Genomic DNA, 21,849 nt, shown 5'->3' on the forward strand with positions numbered 1-21,849 from the left:
TATATAATTTATAAGTTATAAATGCACATGGTAATAAAAATATATTAGTGTTTCAAATTTTATTTTCAAAAATAATTTAAAATTCTTTAAATGTTATATTTTTATACTGAAATTTCAAACTTCAATATCTTGACTGATTTTACTTATAAGCAAACTTATAACCATTACTATGTCTTCTGTGTGTGTGCCTGTGTGCTCAGTTTTATTTGACTCTTTGCAGCCTCCTGGACTGTAGCCTGGCAGGCTCTTCTCTCCATGGAATTTTCTAGGCGAGACTACTGGAGCAGGTGGCCATTTCCTCCTCCAGGGGATCTTCCAGACCCAGGGATGAAATCCACATCTCTTGTGTCTCCTGATTGGCAAGTGGATTCTTTACCACTAGCCACCACCTGGGAAGCCAGTAATACCATATCTTTTAAGTCATACATTTCATTAATTCTATTTTCAAGATTTAAGAAAAACAAAAAGTATCATCTAAACTATCAGTTTATTAAATTTTAATTTGTAAGTTGAAAGCACTAAAACAAAAAGGTAAATATGTCCATTTCAAAGGGAGAGTTATAGACATCAATCCAATAGCATTAACAGTAGTATTTCATGATAGCGACACCTGATCTGTAACATTTTTGTTTGGGTCTCTGACTGTGTACACACTTGGAAAAGGTTGGTTCTGGTTAGGTCTTGGAGCTATGGCAAAAATAACAATAGGTACTAATTGGTCTATGGGGAAATTAAATGCACATTTGTGCTTTTTCAGAATGCCTTTATTTAAAAAATTTTTTTTGGCCACATTATGTGGCATATGGGATCTTAGTTCCCCAACCAGGGATGGAACCTACGGCCCTGCACTGGGAGCTTGGAGTCTTAACCACTGGACTGCAAGGGAAGCCTCCAGAATGCCTTTATGCTAAATAAATTGAGATAAACGGCTATGGCTATTGAGCTCTAGAATACATTAAAAATTATAAAAATTTATAGCAATTTATAAAAATCGCTGTGATTCACCTACAAAGAGCAGAATGTATCAGATTTTGCATAGTAAATAAAGCATATGAAAACTATCTAAAAGTTGTAGATTAAAATTTAGCTGATATGATTGCTACGTTTTAACATTGACAAGTAAATGAAAGTTTTAAGGTGAGAAGAAATGAGGATGATTAACCTTCTGATGATTACGTTACCATAATCATGATTATGCCATGTCTCCCACGCCCGTTATGAGTTTTAGAGGAATTATCATCTCCAAATACGACTTCTTTCTGCAAGACCTCTGTTCTCCCATCTGCTTTCAAAATAAACCAGTTCTTTTCCCTAACTAAAGGGGCAACCTCCCTGCATGTGGTGAAGGACTCAAGACCAGCCGGTCTGGCTCTGGTGTCTGCTGTCGAACACGCTGTACTGCTGAGTGACTCCCCAGGCCATGCCAACATTCCTCAGCTCAGCCCAAGTCAGAATGGCTTATACACCACGAGGCCTGCGCTGGAGAAAATGACTTCTACCCCTCTCATCTAGTTCAATGACCCGGTAATTGATGTTGGGGGAGGACAATCTCTAGAAATTTATCACATATTATCCATTTTATTACTATTCGGCTTCTCTTAGCTTAGTGTTAGCTGAAAACAGAAAGGACCAGAACTCCTAAGAAGAGCATGAGCAAATGTGAGCACAGACAATTCAGTTTCCACTCAATATTTTTCTTTTTCTACAGATAATGTATCATCAGCTTCTCCACGTTTTTTCACAGGGACAGTGTACTAACCTCTTGATTATGTTTCTCTCTAGGATAGAATAGGCAGTTAAGCTTAACCAGCTTCAGTATGGGGTCTACAGATTCAGGTTTCTTTAATAAACTGAATTAACTTATGGAATTATGGAACTCAGAATGAGAAGTTTAGCAAAGAATCTGCAAAGTGTTACTGTGAAGGAGGATTAGAATTCAGAAGATAATCAACCTTCACTCCATTTTGAAAGCATTCTTAAAATTAAAAAAAAAATTTTAATTTTTTCCTGGTCTTACACCAAAATTCAGTTCAGTTCAGTTCAGTCGCTCAGTCGTATCCGACTCTTTGCGACCCCATGAATCATAGCACGCCAGGCCTCCCTGTCCATCACCAACTCCCGGAGTTCACTCAAACTCATGTCCATCGAGTCGGTGATGCCATCCAGCCATCTCATTCTCTGTTGTCCCCGTCTCCTCCCACCCCCAATCCCTCCTAGCATCAGAGTCTTTTCCAATGAGTCGACTCGTTGCATGAGGTGGCCAAAGTATTGGAGTTTCAGCTTTAGCATCAGTCCTTCCAATGAACACCCAGGATTGATCTCCTTTAGAATGGACTGGTTATAGTTTCTTGCAAATTTTAGGATGATCATTGAAGCTTCCCTGGTAGCTCAGTGGTAAAGAATCCACCTGCCAATGCAGGAGATGCAGACTGGATTCCTGGACTGAGAAGATCCCCTGGAGGAGGGCATGGCAACTCACTCTAGTGTTCTTGCCTGGGAAATCCCATGGACAGAAGGGCCTGGTGGGCTACAGTCCAAAGAGTTGGACACGACTGAGCAACTAAATAACAGCAGCAACAAATTTTAGGATAATCACAGACTATTTAAGAAGATGGAACTAACTCAGCAATGAAAGGGGACAGATTTCAATTTTTTAAATGCTGTTAATTCAATAATTAATTTATTCTTTGTACCTCACAGAAGTGCAAGGTTGTTGAGAAGAAAAGGATAGTAGATTGGAAGGAAGGGGACCTGGGCTCCAGCTTTCATCCCATTGGTTACTAGGCTAGTCAGTTCACTGAAAATCACGTAGAATCCCTGAGCTGTGGTTTCTTCTTCCCCTGCTTCATTCAGCTCCACTGTGAGGCTGTAACTGCAGCCTCCTCGTGGTGTTCGGCACACAGCAGGCACTCAGTTAACACTTGCTGACTGAACAAACCAACGACGGACTGAAAACCAAAATAAAGACATTGTCGCATCTGACAAGGCTGACACTGTCAGCCTCAGAAGGGCTGCTCTGATGTTAAAATGATGTAGGGACATAAAATGTGGGAAATTAGTTTGAGAATCATGAAAAATGCTACCGAGACATACAGCGCAGTTCTTTTTACAAATGGAGAAAGATGTTCTTATGTATTCTTAATGCCGCTTTTAAAAAGAAACTAAGGTCAATGCATTAATAACTGCAAGCTATTTCAAACCACTACAGCTTATATATTTATAAATATTCTGAGAAAAATAGACTATATCTATCTGAAGCCTCAGAAGACATCACGGATTAGAGATTAATATAACTTTCAGTTCAGTTCAGTCGCTCAGTCGTGTCTGCCTCTTTGCGACCTCATGACTGAAGCATGCCAGCCCTCCCTGTCTATCACCACGTCCCAGAGCTTGCTCAAACACATGTCCATTGAGTTGGTGATGCCATCCAACCATCTCATCCTCTGTCGTTCCCCTTCTCTTCCTGCCTTCAATCTTTTCCAGCATCAGGGTCTTTTCCAATGAGGCAGTTCTTCGCATCCGGTGGCCAAAGTAGTAGAGCTTCAGCTTCAGCATCAGTCCTTCCAATGAATATTCAGGACTGATTTCCTTTAGGATTGACTAGTTGGATCTCCTTGCAGTCAAAGGGACTCTCAAGAGTCTTCTCCAGCACCACAGTTCAAAAGTATCAATTCTTCGGCACTCAGCTTTCTTTATGGTCCAACTCTCACATCCATATGTGACTAATAGAAAAACCAGAGCTTTGACTAGACAGACCTTTGTTGGCAAAGTAATATCTCTGCTTTTTAATACACTATCTAGGTTGGTCATAGCTTTTCTTCCAAGGAGCAAGTGTCTTTTAATTTCATGGCTGCAGTCACCATCTGCAGTGATTTTGGAGCCCAAGAAAATAGTCTTTCACTGTTTCCATTGTTTCTCCATCTATTTGCCATGAAGTGATGGGACTGGATGCCATGATCTTAGTTTTTTGAACGTTGAGTTTTAAGCCAGAGTTTTATATCTATAATATAACTTGAGAGGTAAAAAATATCTATGCTTTTCAGTGGTGCAGATAAATTCACCAAACAAGTTCAGATTAAAAAGTCAAATGGCGATTGCCTATAATACAGTTGTATCTGACAACATTAAAAAAAAATGTGTATGTACTGATGTTGAAAAGTCTAAGATAAACTGTTAGGTGAAAATGCAAGTACTATAACCCATATATTGCCAGATGTTCAAATCTTTATCTCCAGAAATATCTTAAAAAAGGCCTGGATGGTACATGGAATGGATGGATGGATGACACAGGCTATCTGAGGAGGGACCTTTAACTTCATTGGTATTGCCTGAAATTTTTTAATCGAAGGAATGTGAGCAAATAGATGAGAGCTTTACTGGAATCTTGAAGATGGAAAAGGTAACTATTTAACTTTATACAGGCAAGGGCATGCTTCTTGGTATGTGCAAGGAGAGAGCACTGTGGCTTTCAGGAACCCAATCTTGAGGGATTCCTGCTTGGGGTAAGTTAAACAGTTTTTCTACAGAGAAGAAAATCTCAGTGGCTAACAGAACTGGTATCTAACATTAAATATCATACTTACTAAAAAAACAGAAAGAAACTACAAAACTAAAGAAAAATGTATTAGCGCTATGTAGTGGTCATGGGACAAATAAGGAAAAATATACTGGTTATACAGTGGTGAGGGAAGGAGTAAGGAAACAAATATTAGTTATATATACTGGTAATGGGAAGCTTAAGATTAGACATAATTCTCATTAGAGTTACAGTATAGCTCCTAAAGAGTCTGCTGCTACTGCTAAGTCACTTCAGTCGTGTCCGACTCTGTGCGACCCCATAGACGGCAGCCCACCAGGCTCCGCCATCCCTGGGATTCTCCAGGCAAGAACACTGGAGTGGGTTGCCATCTCCTTCTCCAATGTGTGAAAGTGAAAAGTGAAAGTGAAGTTGCTCAGTCGTGTCCGACTAGTAGCGACCTCATGGACTGTAGCCCACCAGGCTACTCTGTACATCAGATTTTCTAGGCAAGAGTACTGGAGTGGCTTGCCATTGTCTTCTCCACCTAAAGAGTCTACTATTACATAAATAAGGTTTCACTTTGAAAATCAGTTTTATTATTTCAACATATTTGATCTGCTCAGCCCATGAGACAAAAAGACACGCGGACTGCACACAACGTAACTCCCAGGAGCTGAGGGGACTCGCGCATCGTTACCTGACTGCTTGCGGTGCTGACTGGCTGCTGGCTGGCTCCATGGCGCTGAGGCTCCCCTCTACTGCGACAGCTCCTCCCTCTCGGAGGATCTCATTTCTGTCAGTTCGTCATCTTCTTCTGCGAGCCTCCTTTCCCGGGACGACACTCTGCCCGTGTACCTTGCGTTGTACGGCGTTCTCTGCAGGGAGTCTCTGTCTGGAAGGGGTCTCTGGGCCTGGGATGCACCCTGATCCCAGGATTCGAAACCCACCAGGGGCTCTCTCATTCCTCCGGGACCACCGAGTCCGTACTCAGGCCTCACAGGGGCGTGCCTGCCCTCCTTCTGCTCATAGAGATTCAGTCGTCTCTCAACCACCTCACGAATCAACACTGAAAATTGTATGTACAGAAATCACTATGACTTTTCATATTTTAGTAGCTATAACGCTCGCTTACAGATGAGTATAAAATTTCAGTAGGCCTTGTCCCTTCCCTGTATCATGACCTTTTATACAAAGTCAGCAATACGTACCTTCTGTGCCACTTAATATGAATTCTATTCAATGCCTGTTTTAACAGAATATGATTTATAAAGTAATGACAGAAGATGTTAATTCTGATCAAATTATAAAAGAACCAAAAATAATACTGAAGGTAAAAATAGGTACCTTTGTTAAATGGCAACCCACTCCAGTACCCTTGCCTGGAAAATCCCATGGATGGAGGAGCCTGGTATGTTACAGTCTATGGGGTCGCAAAGAGTCAGAAACGACTAAGCGACTTCACTTCACTTTGTTAATAAAATTGATATACTGAAAATTTAAGAACCAAAACTGTAAAATTAACATCCTTTTTCTCTATGTTCTTTTTACTGAAAAATTTCAGAGATGACTTTTCAATAACATAAAAGAACTTACTGTCAAGCACTGTTCTTCCCACCATGTTGTACTCCATGGTTTTGTCAACTTCATTCATTAGCCATGGGAGGAATCCTATCTCAATGTCTGTAATTTAAAAAGCTAATTTCATTAAGTGATTTTCATGAATCATTACAAACTAGAAGAATCTGAGCTTTCCCCCTAATGTTACAGACATATCAGCCTTGCTTTCTTATTATAAAATGTCAAACAGACTCGTATAATATCACTTTTGCCACATAGTATTCTCTCTACGGGGTCTGGTCCATTGCCTTTCTATTGAAGTATAAATGGTATTTGCAAAATTATGAGGCCTTCCCTGGAGTCAAAGCCGTTAGAACTGACTTTATAGGCACTGTGTGAGATGAAACAGGGAGCCGGGGTTATGGGGACATCCGGCCCATATTTCTTTCTACTCTCCAGTGCTGTTTCTCAGTAAACATTCTAAAATCTCTGTAGCACACCTCTAATTAGTAACGGTACTTTCTTAAAACAACTATAATTGATTTTAAAATTTGGCCCAGAGATAGATTCCCTGACAGCTCAGTTGGGAAAGAATCTGCCTGCAAAGCAGGAGATCCTAGTTTGATTCCTGGGTTGGGAAGTTCCACTGGAGAAGGGATAGGCTACCCACTCCAGTATTCTTGGGCTTCTTGTGTGGCTCAGCTGGTCAAGATTCCAATTCAAAATAAAAAAGGGTACAGCATGAACTCAAACCATTAGCAGGATGCTTACTGTAACAGTTAATCTAACAAAAGACTTTCAACAAACCTCTTTCAATGGGATCATAGAAGTAGCCACCATCCCGAAGGCTGTCAAAAACCGACGGGAGGAGGTCGGCCAGGTAGCGCTGTGCAAACGCCTGGGCCGCGATCTTCTGCGAAGTCTCGTTATGCTTGTGAACCACCTGCCATTGCTGCTGCTTCCGACGCTCCTGCCCGGAGGAAAACACCATCCCAGGTGGCTATTCAGCTATTATGTCTTCCCCAGACACTGACTCTCATGAGTGGGAGAATCTGTACTTATATTTGTATCCAAAGATGGACAGCAAGGTGTCTATGATCAGTTCGTATTTTTCACTAAGATTTTAATGAATTTCAACAGCTAGGTAGGTACTGAATTCAGAGGAGATGATGCTTAAGGTAAAATTCATTTCCTGATCCGTTTTCAAGTAAAATAATTTCAGGATATACACGTCTGACTGAAATAAAAAAATCGTAACAGTTATCTGTATTTTTAATTAGTATTATAAAGTACTGCTGATATGAAAATTATAGTTGCTTAGGCATCTTTGATTAAAAAACTTGGGCCAATAAATTGTCTCATTTATAATGATTCTTTGAATATGTAAAGTTCTGAAAATTTTAAAACCTTTTTGTTGCTGTTGCTATTTATAGATCATAGGAAATCTGTGAAGCTAATGAACTACCTTCTCTATTCCCATGCAGAAATGGGAACATTAATATATTTTCTAATTAGTCTGCTTTCAAAGTTGAAGTAAATATAAATCTGGATGACTTGTATTCTTTGTTTTTTCATATTTCCTAATAGTAAATAATATATATTATAAAAAATGAAGAATACAAGTCATCCAGATTTATATTTGCTTAAACTTTGAAAACATTTCCTAATAGTAAATAAGGGCTTCCCAGGTGGCTCAGTGGTTAAGAATCTGCCTGCTCGGCAGGAGATGTGGGTTCAATTCCTGGGTCAGGAAGGTCCCCTGGAGGAGGAAATGGCAACCCACTCCAGTACTCTTGCCTGAGATATTCCATGGACAAAGGACCCTGACAGGCTGCAGTCCAAGTCAGACACAACTAAGCATGCACACACCACCAAACAGTAAATAAACAAATTTAACTATTCTTTGATAAAAACTTCACCAATTATTTCAACAAAGCTGATTTTGTTAGGATTCATCTTATACTTGTGAACATATAATCGTGCATTTGCACAATCCTTATCAACAGACCCGTGCTCTTTACAAAGTTACTCATTTTGGAGGAAAACTGAACGTCCATCTGACTAGGTTTGGAGTAGGATGTTCCGACAACTCAGCTGTTCGTGTGGGAAGCTAGACTCAGAGCCCTTTCAGGTGTCATGCAGCCATCCAGTGTTTAACGCAGGGTGAGCTACTGCCACACCCAGACAGACTCTTATTAAACCGTACCGAGCCTAGTGCTTCCTAACTAGAGGCTGGTGGCATATTTAATGCTTGGATTCTACAACTTTTCTTATTAAAGGTTCTAAAAACCTTATAATCTGAAGAAATATTCTATGAAGACTCAGATAGTAGGTGGATCTGTAAGGGTGTGGAGCAGAGCCGGCCACCCTGAGAAAAAGACCCAGAATTCTTTCCAAGTGCTCTTTCTTACTCCCCATCTACCCAGATACACTCCACTTTTTCCTGCCACCTTTCCTGCCACTGATTCTTGGCAAACTGATGCCTCTCATTGGGATATATGCAATTTAAATTGTGACCTGTAGGAATTTTGGGGAACTCTATTTAGGTTGTTGGTGTTGTTTAGTCCAACTCTTTGCAACCCCACAGACTGTAGCCTGCCAGGCCTCCTCTCTCCATGGGATTTCCCAGGGAAGAATATTGGAGCAGGCTGCCATTTCCTTCTCCAGGAATAGAACCTGGGTTGCCTGCACTGGCAGGCAGATTCTTTACTGCTGAGCCACCTGGGAAGTCCATCTCTATTTATGTACATCTATGTGAACTGAACTGATGTAAACTGGAATTTTAAAAATGGAATTGTTCATGAAAGATTGGTGACCTGAGACCTGAACAACAAATACTACAGGTCTTTCCTAACATGTTTGCCAAGGCCTGTCAGCTCTACATGTGACTTTGAACATAATCTGTTCAGTAACCGAAATCGGTCTGAGAGAGAAAACGAAAATTCTCTACCTTTTCCTCGTGGTGTCGTCTCTCCTGCTCTTCAAGTCGCTGGACTTCAGCAAGCTCGACGTTGCGAAGCTCTTCGTACGCGTACTGACTGGCCCGCAGGTTCGCCAACTCTTCTTCTTCCATCACTTCCAGAAGAGACTGCTCGATGGTCTTTCCCACCAAAACTTCTAACATTGGTTTAACTTCAAGATCAAAGTCAAACAGCTTAAACACACAAAATAAACTTAAAATTTTAATCATGGACCAAAGGCTCAGTGAAAAAACATTCACAAGAGCAGCGATAAATAACAGGATACTACTTACTGAGGGTCTTCTGTATGCCAGACACTGAGCTGGTAATTTACCATTTCTAATCTTCAAAACAGCCCAAAAGGCACAGGGGCTCTTTACAGGCAAAAACTGGTAAAAGTCAAACTTATAATAAGATCTATTCAATCATCAGAATGAACCTTCATTCTCAATAATTTTCCAATAAAACTCTGAAACCCAAGGGAAATATCTTTGTCTGCCTTGTTCTCCATCTTTTCTGCTTGAGTTTTATTGGTTGTTTTAATTTTTATTGGTTGTTTTCATTGCTTGAAGAACAAAGGAACAAGAATAATGGATACTTTGGTGATTCATCTCTAGGATTTAGAGGCAAATATAGTCTTCTGTATAGATTATGAAGACTTATTTTATTTCCTAATTCAATGACAATACTTTCAAATTCCTTCGAGTTTTAAATCTCACTTAAGTCATTATGCACACTGCCTTCTCTTCTTCAGTTTCATAAACTGGCCTATATTTATGTATTCCATACTGATATAAAAATTAATTATTTTAGGACTTTTTTCCTAACACAGAGAATTATCTTCATAAAACGGATGTAATCAACAAGCAACTAGCAGTGGAACCTTTTATACCAGAGATATTATTTTCCTCATTTGGTACAAATCTACCTTATGTTCATCCATTAAGCAAGTATGCAAACACACAAAAATTAAACATGTAAATATTCTAAATACATTTCTAAAATTTTTTATTTCTGATCAGCAAAGAGAAAAAATCAGATCATGGCATTTAAAATCTATTTTAAAAACTTAAAAAGTTAAAGATTATGATATTTAAAAAGATTTCTGGGTAGCTCAGGATAAAACCATACACCATTTGGAAGGAAATGCAGTAAGTATTTAGAATCTTCCTGACTGTGAAGTGGTTTGCACTTATGCTAAGGTTTTAATTAACCCTAACTCTTTACAAAGACAGAGGGAAGTCTAGTGTACTATACCTCTCCTTCTAGAATCTCGGTGGCCACGTCTTTGCCAGTTTTGGCAGGAATAAAGAGTGGTGTTGGTGGTTTGTCCAAAAACGCATCTGTTTGGCACTCCATATCAACTTCTATTATGCGGTCAGCAATTTCTTCAAGGTATAATTCTAAGAGAACACCATATACATTGAATTTGAAATTCTGGTCTTTTTCAAGAATTTGAAACTACAGCCCCTTCAAAACAGAAATGAATGGATCAGAATATAAGTCTTGAAATAAAGGTGCTCAAATGTGGGGTTCAATGCACATAGTGTACTAAGCATTTTTATATATTTGGAAGACCACAGAGTCAGTCAGGCTAGAACATTTACTAAATGTTGAGAGATCACTGAGCTTTGTATTTGAAATGGGCTTCCCTTGTGGCTCATCTGGTAAAGAATCTGCCTGCAATGTGGGAGACCTGGGTTCGATCCCTGGGTTGGGAAGATTCCCTGGAGAAGGGAAAGGCTACCCAACTCCAGTATTCTGGCCTGGAAAATTCCACGGACAGTCCATGGGGTCGCAAAGAGTCAGACATGATTGAGCGACTTTAACTTTGTATTTGAAAACAGAACTAAAGAACATGAACCCATAGATGTATATAAGACACAAAATACAACACAGGATGGAAAGTCAACGATCCATCCACGTAACAAGTCTTAAGATAGTCGACGTTTAAAGGTTTGAAAATTCCTGGACATGTAAACAAAACTACGCATCACATCATTGTGTTACAGATGTTCTCTCTAGCCTACATATCACAAACAGATGTATGAAAACAAATTTCACCTTAGGAATAATTTACATGAGGCAAAGGCAGTATGGCATCATGCAAAGAACATGAGAATTGGAGTCAGGTGTTGAACAAAGGACCTAGCGATTACATCCTCTTTGAGTCTTGGTTTCTTTATCTGCAAAAGGGATCATGGTTATCAGTCACCTGCAGTCTTCATGATAATAAAGGAGACTCAAGTAAAGGACCTGGAATAGTCTCTGAGACACAGGAAGTACTCAACAAAAACTGGCTGCTATTCTATCACTTCATATTCTGATGGTATAAGTAAAGACTACAATTTAGCTCTTACAGAATTACAACTATATTGGCTAATCACAGACATATACTTATTCTAGACTTGGTCTCAAGGCAGGAAAAAGCTTGGAATGGTCCTCAACCTTTTATCCTTACTATCCAGAAATATCTCTGGTGAATCCACTCACAATCTCGGCAGGGTGAGTCTTAGGCAGTTATGGGTCCAGGTAAACCCCCACAGCTGATAACAGCCAGATAAGTAGGAAAAGCCTGGCACTAGCCTAGGAGAGGCTGTGTGGCCCTGGGGAGGATGCCAGGGAATGGAGAACAAAAGGAGCTAGAAGAGGCCATGGTGAGAAAGGTGGGGACTCATATCTAAACAGGCTTGTGCTGGGCTGTGCTTAGTCGCTCAGTCGTGTCCAACTCTTTGCGACCCATGGACTGTAGCCTGCCAGGCTCCTCTGTCCATGGGGATTCTCCAGGCAGGAATACTGGAGTGGGCTGCCATGCCCTCCTCCAGGGGATCTTCCTGACCCAGGTATCAAACACAGGTCTCCTGCGTTGCAGGTGGATTCTTTACTATCTGAGCCACCAGTGAAGCCCAAGAATACTGGAGTGGGTAGCCTATCCCTTCTCCAGGGGAACTTCCAGATCTAGGAATCAAACTGGAGTCTCCTGCATTGCAGGTGGATTCTTTACCAGCTGAGCTACCCGGGAAGCCCCGGGATTAGTAAAGCTTGGACTAATAACCCACATTTTCAGATATTCAGTTTTCAGATATTCAGTAAACGGGTTTACTTCTCTCAAAAGACAAAATACCAAAATAAAACTATACTGCTCCCCACCTTCCATGAGTCCAAGAGTGATTCATCTTGGGCTACGAAAAACAAGAAATACTCCCAGTTGGAGAACAGCATATGTGAAAAGGGCTGAGAGAATTAATTTGATCCCTAAAAAATCGCCATGTCACATTTTCAGCCATAACCAATATAACAACAATATTCAGTCTATGAGTTTGTTTATTGAATGGACTTCTTCTTCTTCTTGTGACAGGGAAATACTAGATGGCATAACAGATACATTAATATGAAAGTCAAACGAAATGAGCTGACTCAGAAAACCACACACACCCGGGAGCCGCCAAGCCATGGGCCCACATACCTGTCTGCACGTCCACATGCTTCCTGCCCTCCACGGGTTCGGGCGTACGTGGTCTGAGCTGTTCTTGGGCTCGTATTCTGGCAAAAGCCCTCCTCCTAGCCTGTTGCTGTCTCTGAATCTCTACAGGATCGGGCTGCCCAGGCTGAATGACAGAAAAGGCTTATAAAATGTAGAATATATTTCTCCAAGTGTACAGGAGTGCTGCTCCAAAGCAATTCCTGGGTGGCGTAAAAGCATCTGTCATACAATACTTCCTGCTTATCAGTGACGTGGTGATTAAAACTTTATCTGAAATTTGTCAGGTAATTACAAAGGTATCTGGTAAAACACACAGAAGTAACTTCAGAGTATGACTGTTAACCAGAATAAAATGGGTGCAGAATCCCAAATAATAAACTTTTTTTCCTCATTCAAGGATTTTCTACCAAGAACTCCTCTGATGCCTAGTAAACTGAAGTAACCATTCAGTCACAATAGATTTTAATGGGTAGTTAAGAAATTGAAAACCATTTGAATTTTTTTTAGCCTAATTTCATGACAGAATTTCCATAAAAAATACATTAGCTCACAAAGAAAACAACTTCAGTCCAAACAAAGCCTGTTCAAGTACACAAACAATAGCTGACTAAGGGATTAAAGGAGGCAAAAGGCAAAGGAGAAAAGGAAAGATATATCCATTGGAATACAGAGTTCCAAAGAACAGCAAGGAGAGATAAGAAAGCCTTCCTCAGTGATCAATGCAAAGAAATAAAGGAAAACAATAGAATGGGAAAGGCAGAGATCTCTTCAACAAATTACAGATACCAACAGAACATTTCATGCAAAGATGGGCACAATAAAAGACAGAAAAGGTATGGACCTAACAGAAGCAGAAGATATTCAGAAGAGGTGGCAGGAATACATAGGAGAACTATACAAAAAAGATCTTCATGACCCAGATAACCACGATGGTATGATCACTCACCTAGAGCCAGACATCCTGGAACGTGAAGTCAAGTGGGCCTTAGGAAGCATTACTACAAACAAAGCTAGTGGAGGTGATGGAATTCCAGTTGAGCTATCTCAAATCCTGAAAGATGATGCTGTAAAAGTGCTGCATTCAATATGCCGGCAAATTTGGAAAACTCAGCAGTGGCCACAGGACTGGAAAAGGTCAGTTTTCACTCGAATCCCGAAGAAAGGCAATGCCAAAGAATGTTCAAACTACTGCACAATTACACTTATCTCACACTAGCAACGGAGAAGGCAATGGCAAGCCACTCCAGTACTCTTGCCTAGAAAATCCCACGGATGGAGGAGCCTGGTAGGCTGCAGTCCGTGGGGTCGCTATGGGTCGGACACGACTGAGCGACTTCACTTTCACTTTTCACTTTCACACATTGGAGAAGGAAATGGCAACCCACTCCAGTGTTCTTGCCTGGAGAATCCCAGGGACGGGGGAGCCTGGTGGGCTTCCGTCTATGGGGTCACAAAGAGTCGGACATGACTGAAGTGACTTAGCAGCAACTTAGCAGCAGCAGCACACTAGCAAATGCTCAAAACTCTCCAAGCCAGGCTTCAAAAGTCATGAACCGTGAACTTCCAGATGTTCAAGTTGGATTCAGAAAAAGCAGAGGAACCAGAAATCAAATTGCCAACATCTGCTAGATCATCGAAAAAGCAAGAGAGTTCCAGAAAAACATCTACTTTTCCTTTACTGACTATGCCAAAGCCTTTGACTGTGTGGTTCACAACAAACTGTGGAAAATTCTTAAAGAGATGGGAATACCAGACCACCTTACCCGACTTTTGAGAAATCTGTATGTGGGTCAAGAAGCAACAGTTAGAACTGGACATGGAACAACAGACTGGTTCCAAATTGGGAAAGGAGTACGTCAAGGTTGTATATTGTCACCCTGCTAATTTAACTTATATGCAAAGTACATCTTGAGAAATACCGGGCTGGATGCAGCACAAGCTGGAATTAAGACTGCCGGGAGAAATATCAATAACCTCAGATATGCTGATGACACCACCCTTATGGCAGAAAGTGAAGAAGAACTAAAGAGCCTCTTGATGAAAGTGAAAGAGGAGAGTGAAAAAGTTTGCTTAAAACTCAACATTCAGAAAACCAAGCTCATGGCATCTGGTCCCATCACTTCATGGCAAATAGATGAGGAAACAATGGGAACAGTGACAGACTTACGTTTCTGGGCTCCAAAATCACTGCGGATGGTGAGTGCCGCCATGAAATTAAAAGACACTTGCTCCTTGGAAGAAAAGCTATGACCAACCCAGACAGTATATTAAAAAGCAGAGACATTTCTTTGCCAACAAAGGTCCATCTAGTCAAAGCTATGGTTTTTCCAGTAATCATGTGTATGGATGTGAGAGTTGGACTATAAAGAAAGCTGAGCAAAAGGAACTGATGCTTTTGAACTGTGGTGCTGAAGAAGACTCTTGAGAGTCCCAAGGAGATCCAACCAGTCAATCCTAAAGGAAATCAGTCCTGAATATTCACTGGAAGGGCTGATGCTGAAGCTGAAGCTCCAATACTTTGGCCACCTGATGCAAAGAATTGACTTATTGGAAAAGACCCTGATGCTGGGAAAGACTGAAGGGGGAGAAGGGGAACGACAGAGGATGAGATGGTTGGATGGCATCACCGACTCTATGGACATGAGTCTGAGTAAGCTCCGGGATTTGGTGATGGACAGGGAAGCCTGGCGTGGTGCAGTCCATGGGGCCACAATGAGTTGGACATGACTGAGCGACTGAACTGAACCGAACCATTTTTCAGTGCACAGCTTAGAGGCATTAAGTACATTCACATTGTACAACCACTACCACCATTCATCTCCAGAACTTTTTTCATTCTGTGAAACTGAAACTCCGTACTCATTAAATAACACTTCCCTATTCCCCCATTCCCTGCCAACCACTATCTGGCTTATATTTTGCATACATTTTTTTTCCCTTTCATTTTTCTAGCAATCCATCCTTACTTTATTTCATAAATGTTTTAGTGTGTAACAGATTAGAAATTTAAAGAAAGAAACAAAAAATTGGTCCTTCACCACAGGTAGTTTGGAGTACTGTGTCAGACAATTCAAACTGTACTTACCAGTGGTACCGACTGCAGAGCGTAAGTGTTGCCTCGGATCACCCTTCTGTCATACATTATGTTTCCGTAATGCACAGGTTCTTCAGGTCTGTAAAAAAGTAAACTCTAAATCATGACTGTAATAGAGCATTGGGATCTAAAAGTCAATTTTTCATTTCCAAAACTTAAAGTGTGTTTGATTTACAATATTGAGTCAGTTTCAGGTGTACAGCAAAGCGTATCAATTATCCATATATATATTTTTTCAGATTCTTTTCCACTGTAAGTTATTACAAGATACTCAAATTATCTGTGCTATATAGTAGGTCCTTGCTATCTATTTTATATATAGCAGTGTGTATCTGTCGGAGAAGGCAATGGCAAGCCACTCCAGTGTTCTTGCCTGGAGAATCCCAGGGACAGGGGAGCCTGGTGGGCTTCCGTCTGTGGGGTCACACAGAGTCGGACACGACTGAAGTGACTTAGCAGCAGCAGCAGCAGTGTGTATCTGTTAACCTCTAGTTTCCACTTTATTCGTCATCCCCTTTCTTCTTTGCTAACCATAAGTTACTATGTCTGTGAATCTATTTCCATTTTGTAAATAAGTCCAATTCTATCACTTTTGCAGATTCCACATGTAAGTGATATCATATGACATTTGTCTTTGAGGTCAACTAATATATAATCCGAGAAGGCAATGGCACCCCACTCCAGTACTCTTGCCTGGAAAATCCCATGGACAGAGGAGCCTGGTAGGCTGCAGTCCATGGGGTCGCACAGAGTCGGACACGACTAAAGCGACTTAGCAGCAGCAGCAGCAGCATTTTTAATAGGATTTAGACTAAGGTGAAAATATTTTAAGAAAATAGATTTTTTTTTTTAGCACTGTTGATAAAGCAAGGAAGTTCCACAATTGGGTGAGAGAAGGAAGATGTTGAGAATTATGTATGCTACCATTGTTATGAAGTAGACAAAGGCCCTGTATGTATATATTTGTATTCATCAGTTCAGTTAAGTCGCTGTCATGTCCGACTCTTTGTGACCCCATGGACTGCAGCACTCCAGGCCTCCCTGTCCATCACCAACTCCTGAAGTCTACTCAAACTCATGTCCATCGAGTCGGTGATGCCATCCAGCCATCTTATCCTGTTGTCCCCTTCTCCTCCTGCCCCCAATCCCTCCCAGCATCAGAGTCTTTTCCAGTGAGTCAACTCTTCGCATGACGTGGCCAAAGTATTGGAGTTTCAGCTTTAGCATCAGTCCTTCCCAGGACTGATCTCCTTTAGGACGGACTGGTTGGACCTCCTTGCAGTCCAAGGGACCTGTGCACATAAACATGGGTGTCTGGAGAAAAGTACAAAAGTATTCATTCAAAGCCATTAATATGGTTTGGAGGCAGGAGAGGGACAGCAGGTTTGCAAGAGAAGGGGCTAGAGAATAAGGCTGTAGTAAGAATACCCACAGGCATGAATGAGTACATTTATTAAAAAATTAGATCTGTGTGTGCATGTATACAGAAAGAAATTAGGGGAAAAAAGGAATTAGAGTTTATAAAAAAGTGGAGGAGAAAAAAAGTAGAGGGAGCCAAGTGCAGATTAATATGTGTAGCATGATTCCATTTAGGAAATAAAACCTTCCACATGTACATATGCTCCTCTTTGTGTGCACAAGCAAGAAGGTGTGGAAAAATAAGATTGTTAAGTTTGTTTACAACAGGGAAGTGGGAGTAGAGATGGGTGAGAGATAATTAACTTTGCCTTTATTCCTCCTTATTTGTAATTTCCATTTGCTTCACAAGAATGTATTACTTTTATAAATTTGTAAACTGAAAAATCAAACAGACACATCTAACAGAACTCCTCTCAAAGGCTTGATTCAGATTGCTTCAATATACCAATCAACTAATTCTATAATAAGAAAAATTGTTTCTAAGGAACCGCCAATGATTCTTATTTCATTTGTTGGTGTGATTTAATAGGAAGGATTTGTAAGCAACCACTTCAAGGCACTAGGAAATATTTCTCCAAGGAGTCCCTTTTAAAACTGAATCCTTTTATAATTTAAATGTTCTTATTTTGGTTTTCTTAAAGTGACAGACATTTCTTATTAACAAATGTCTTTATTGTTAGAATAAGATAACTATGATTTTAGACTCTGCTTGAAATAAGCATCAAGAACTCATGTTCAGTCTTTAATTCAACAATCTGTATTGAGTGCTAACTATGTGTCAGGTAGATCTTTAGTGAACAAAAGTCATAAATGGTCTTGCTTCCATGCAGCCTGCATTCTTGGAAAGTTCAGATGATTCCAAAATTTGAAGCGTACAGAAAGAACTTTAAGAGAACCATAATATTTAACACCCTTTCCAAATATGGATACCTGAACATCTGCAATACTGATGAAGTAAAAGTACAATTTGTGGTCCAACATGGAAGGAGAACCTGACTCCTGTGAAAAGAGATTTACGTGGCTCCCATTATGGACAGGCTATTGTGAGGTACACGTTTCTATCCCAGTTTCTTTATATGCATAATCAGTTCAGTTCAGTCGCTCAGTCGTGTCCGACTCTTTGCGACCCCATGAATCACAGCACGCCAGGCCTCCCTCTCCATCACCAACTCCCGGAGTTCACTCAAACTCATGTCCATCGAGTCGGTGATGCCATCTAGCCATCTCATTCTCTGTCGTCCCCGTCTCCTCCCACCCCCAATCCCTCCTAGCATCAGAGTCTTCTCCAGTGAGTCAACTCGTCGCATGAGGTGGCCAAAGTATTAGAGTTTCAGCTTTAGCATCAGTCCTTCCAATGAACACCCAGGACTGATCTCCTTTAGAATGGACTGGTTGGATCTCCTTGCAGTATGAGGGACTCTCAAGAGTCTTCTCCAGCACCACAGTTCAAAAGCATCAATTCTTCGGCGATCAGCTTCCTTCACTGGTAGAATCTAACAAAGTTTCAGTCAAACTAATCATTCATGCATTTATTCATTCATTCAAAACCATGCATAGAGCACTAGCTATGTGCCCCGCCTCTGCTAGGCACTGAGAATACAATGCATTTCCAACCAGTCCATTCTAAGGGAGATCGATCCTGGGTGTTCATTGGAAGGACTGATGCTAAAGCTGAAACTGCAATACTTTGGCCACCTCATGCGACGAGTTGACTCACTGGAGAAGACTCTGATGCTGGGAAAGGTTGGGGGTGGGAGGAGAAGGGGACCACCGAGAATGAGATGGCTGGATGGCATCACTGACTCTGTGGACATGGGTTTGAGTGAACTCTGGGAGTTGGTGATGGACAGGGAGGCCTGGCGTGCTGTGATTCATGGGGTCGCAGAGAGTCGGACACGACTGAGTGACTGAACTGAACTGAATAGTCACACAGCACAGTTCTGGTACACTTCTAAGTTCTTTACATACACAAATATATTAGCCCTCGAAACAAGCTTGTGAGTTAGGTTCCACTGTCATGAATATCTTGGTCAGATAAGTAACTTGCTCAATGTCACAAAGCTAGTAATACATAATATAAAACCAACTTCACAGCACTGGAGACTAGGTAAGAAAACGTATGTTGGTGCTCCTAGAAGGTGCCTGCTTGGCACACCGTCGGCCAATAAACATCTGTTGACTCAGTAAGTCGTTTCGTGCACATGTTAACAATCATGCCAGCATCATGATCACTAAAAAGTTAACTAATTCCCTTTATTGCTTCAGTCCTCCACAACACAGGAGTTTCTTGCTGCTGCTAAGTCGCTTCAGTTGTGTCCGACTCTGTGCGACCCCCTACACGGCACAGCCCACTAGGCTCCTCTGTCCCTGGGATCCTCCAGGCAAGAATACTGGAGTGGGTTGCCATTTCCTTCTCCAGGAGAGTTCCTTAGGAAGGGAATTTATTTCTGAGAGAGCAGGGAAGGGAAAGCAGCATAGGCAGGTTCTGCCAGGGCCAAAGGGGCAAGATCCCGCGGCCCCAGGATGGGAGAGACCCCAGAGGGGCCGGTTTGCTCACTCACTGCTGCATCAGGTCGTCCCGGTAACGGCGGCGCTGGGAGGGCAGGGCCCGGGGCCGGCTGGTATAGGTGTAGGTGGCCATGGCCGGGGAGGCGCGCTCAGCCAACGTGGAGGTTGCGCCCGGGGTCGGCCCGCTTCCCTTTCGATGAAGCTTGGCTTCGAAGCAGGTGGGCACTAGAGTGTTGTGGGAGCCGGAGAGGTGCACGTAGTGCCAAGGGCAGGGATTCCGTGATGCGAGGAGGGGCGGTAAGAAGGGAGGCGGGCGGGCTGGGAGGTTGCCAGGGCAGGAAGTAGGAGCGACACAAGGACGGCTCTGCACACCACCGAACCCTCCCGCGGCGCCCGCGCCGGTTGCCCAGCAACCCAGCGTTGCGTCGGGGGGCGGGGCCTCAGGGCTGTTCCTGCTGGCGGGCTTCCGGGGAAAGTTTCCGGCGCGCCCGGGCACTTCCGGTTCTTGACTCCGCCCACCCCCGTCTTCCTGATCAACGAGCCTGCGCATGAAAGAGGCGGGCGCGGCGGCCTCGGCGGAGGCCTAAGGCGGGCGGCGACGGGCTCCGGCCCCACTCTCGAGGGGCGCTCGGCGGGGCCTGGGTTGGCGCCGTTCACTCAGAGCCCGCTCCTCGGGGACCGCTCTTGGCCGTTTCTCCCGCGCCTGCCGCCGCGCCTTGATCCGGGCCATCCACCTACGACCGCACACGCATGGCGCCCAGCCTCCTATCTCTTGTTACGTGCCAGGGCCAGGGCCGGGGGCCTTCGTCGTTGTCTCCCAGCACCGCCACCTCTCCAGCCCCAGGGTCCGCCGGCGTAGCTGGTCGGCCCTTTCCTGTTTTCCTTCCCTGCTTACCGCTCTGTTGCTAGTCCTTCAGGGGGCGGTCCTAGGGCGTGGAGGCCCGCCCCACAGACATCTCACTTTTTGGTCAAGGGTGGACGTCTTCTTGAGTCTTTTAGGCCCTCCTCTTGCCCTAAAATGAAGCGTCAAGGGACGGGTCTGTCCTTAGAAACAGCAAATGCACTGGTTTTAGTGTTGGCGATGTGAAAGGACTGGGTTTGTGTTTAAGTGAAGCTTATGCTTCTCTGAGTGAACTGTGATGTTGGAGCAGACTCTTGAGAGTCCCTTGGATTGCAAAGAGATCCAACCAGGCCATCCTAAAGGAAATCAGTCCTGAATATTCATTGGAAGGACTGATGCTAAAGCTGAAACTCCAATACTTTGGCCACCTGATGCAAAGAACTGACTTATTTGAAAAGACCCTGATGCTGGGAAAGATTGAAGGCAGGAGAAGGCGAATGACAGAGAATGAGATGGCTGGATGGCGTCACCGACGCAACGGACATGAGTTTGAGTGAACTCCGGGAGTTGGTGATGGACAGGGAGGCCTGGCGTGCTGCGGTCCATGGGGTCGCAAAGAGACTGAGTGACTGAACTGAACTGAGTGATGACCGTTGTTTGCCTTTGCGTTTGCATTCAGTTAAGTGCTGTGTGGATTTAAATCCTGGTTCTGCACTGTACTAGCCCCATAGCTTCTGGCGAAGTAATATTTTTGTGTTTCATATTGCAAATCTGCAAAATAGGGGTGACAATCATTTAATGTCATTTACTGAGATGCAGCCGACTAGGTGGAAGTTTTTGTGGGCATTTTTCGTTCTGAAACGCTTGGAGTATCAAATGGTCGTGTCACGCTGGTGGTTTAGGCGTGTGTCTGGAGTTGGGTGGAAAGGTTGGAGCTACAGATAAGAATTTGGTATTGGTGAGAGTTCAGAGGGCTTTAGAGACATTAAAAATAAAAAGGAAAGAGTGTGGTCTTGGTGAAACCAGAAGTTTCAGGAGCGGTGGAGTCAGCCTGGTTATTACAAGAAGTTATGTAAGATGAGAATTGAGAAGTAACCATCGGGTTTGCCAGCAGGGAAGTTGTCTGTGAATTTCACAAAAATAGCAGGTTCTGTGAAGAGGTGGGAACTGAGCCCAAGTGGAACAAAGGGAGGACAGTTTTAGTTGTGAGATGCAGAGTCTGTAACTACAGATTATTCTTTCCAGATGTTTTGCTATTGTCTTAACTACTTAGTGAAGTGCATGAAGCTTTTGGACTGTAGTAGCTCATGAATTAATAAGTTTTTGCCACAAGGTGTCACTAATTCTTCATTAGCTTCTTCTGGCAAATAGAATAGTTGGAGCACAAGCATACCTGTATTAAGGAAATACTTTTTTTTTTTTTTATCACATTTTTAAAATAGATCGACTAGAAAGTAATTGTTTACA

At 42.4% G+C, this 21,849-nt stretch overlaps 1 protein-coding gene across 10 annotated transcripts in view; it reads right to left on the bottom strand.

Moving 5' to 3' along the window:
* Positions 1–20,454, bottom strand: part of RSPH3 (radial spoke head 3) — a 39,703-nt gene extending 19,249 nt beyond the window's left edge. For 7 of the 10 annotated variants that reach the window (XM_088840874.1, XM_088840878.1, XM_088840877.1 and 4 more), the window contains exons 1-8: positions 19,595–20,454; positions 15,606–15,693; positions 12,503–12,644; positions 10,294–10,439; positions 9,027–9,230; positions 6,884–7,046; positions 6,113–6,199; positions 5,217–5,585 (exon numbers count right to left, since the gene is read on the bottom strand). In XM_088840874.1, coding sequence (XP_088697000.1) covers positions 5,275–5,585; positions 6,113–6,199; positions 6,884–7,046; positions 9,027–9,230; positions 10,294–10,439; positions 12,503–12,644; positions 15,606–15,693; positions 19,595–20,091 — 1,638 coding nt within the window. In that variant the 5' untranslated portion in view covers positions 20,092–20,454 and the 3' untranslated portion in view covers positions 5,217–5,274. The other 3 variants (XM_088840881.1, XM_088840879.1, XM_088840883.1) reach the window with 3 other exon arrangements.
* Between the last annotated feature and the right edge of the window lie 1,395 nt (positions 20,455–21,849).

The sequence above is a fragment of the Moschus berezovskii genome, chromosome 10, assembly GCF_049115385.1.
Source record: "Moschus berezovskii isolate FMDL1 chromosome 10, NW_MosBer_1.0, whole genome shotgun sequence".
Lineage (NCBI taxonomy): Eukaryota > Metazoa > Chordata > Mammalia > Artiodactyla > Moschidae > Moschus > Moschus berezovskii.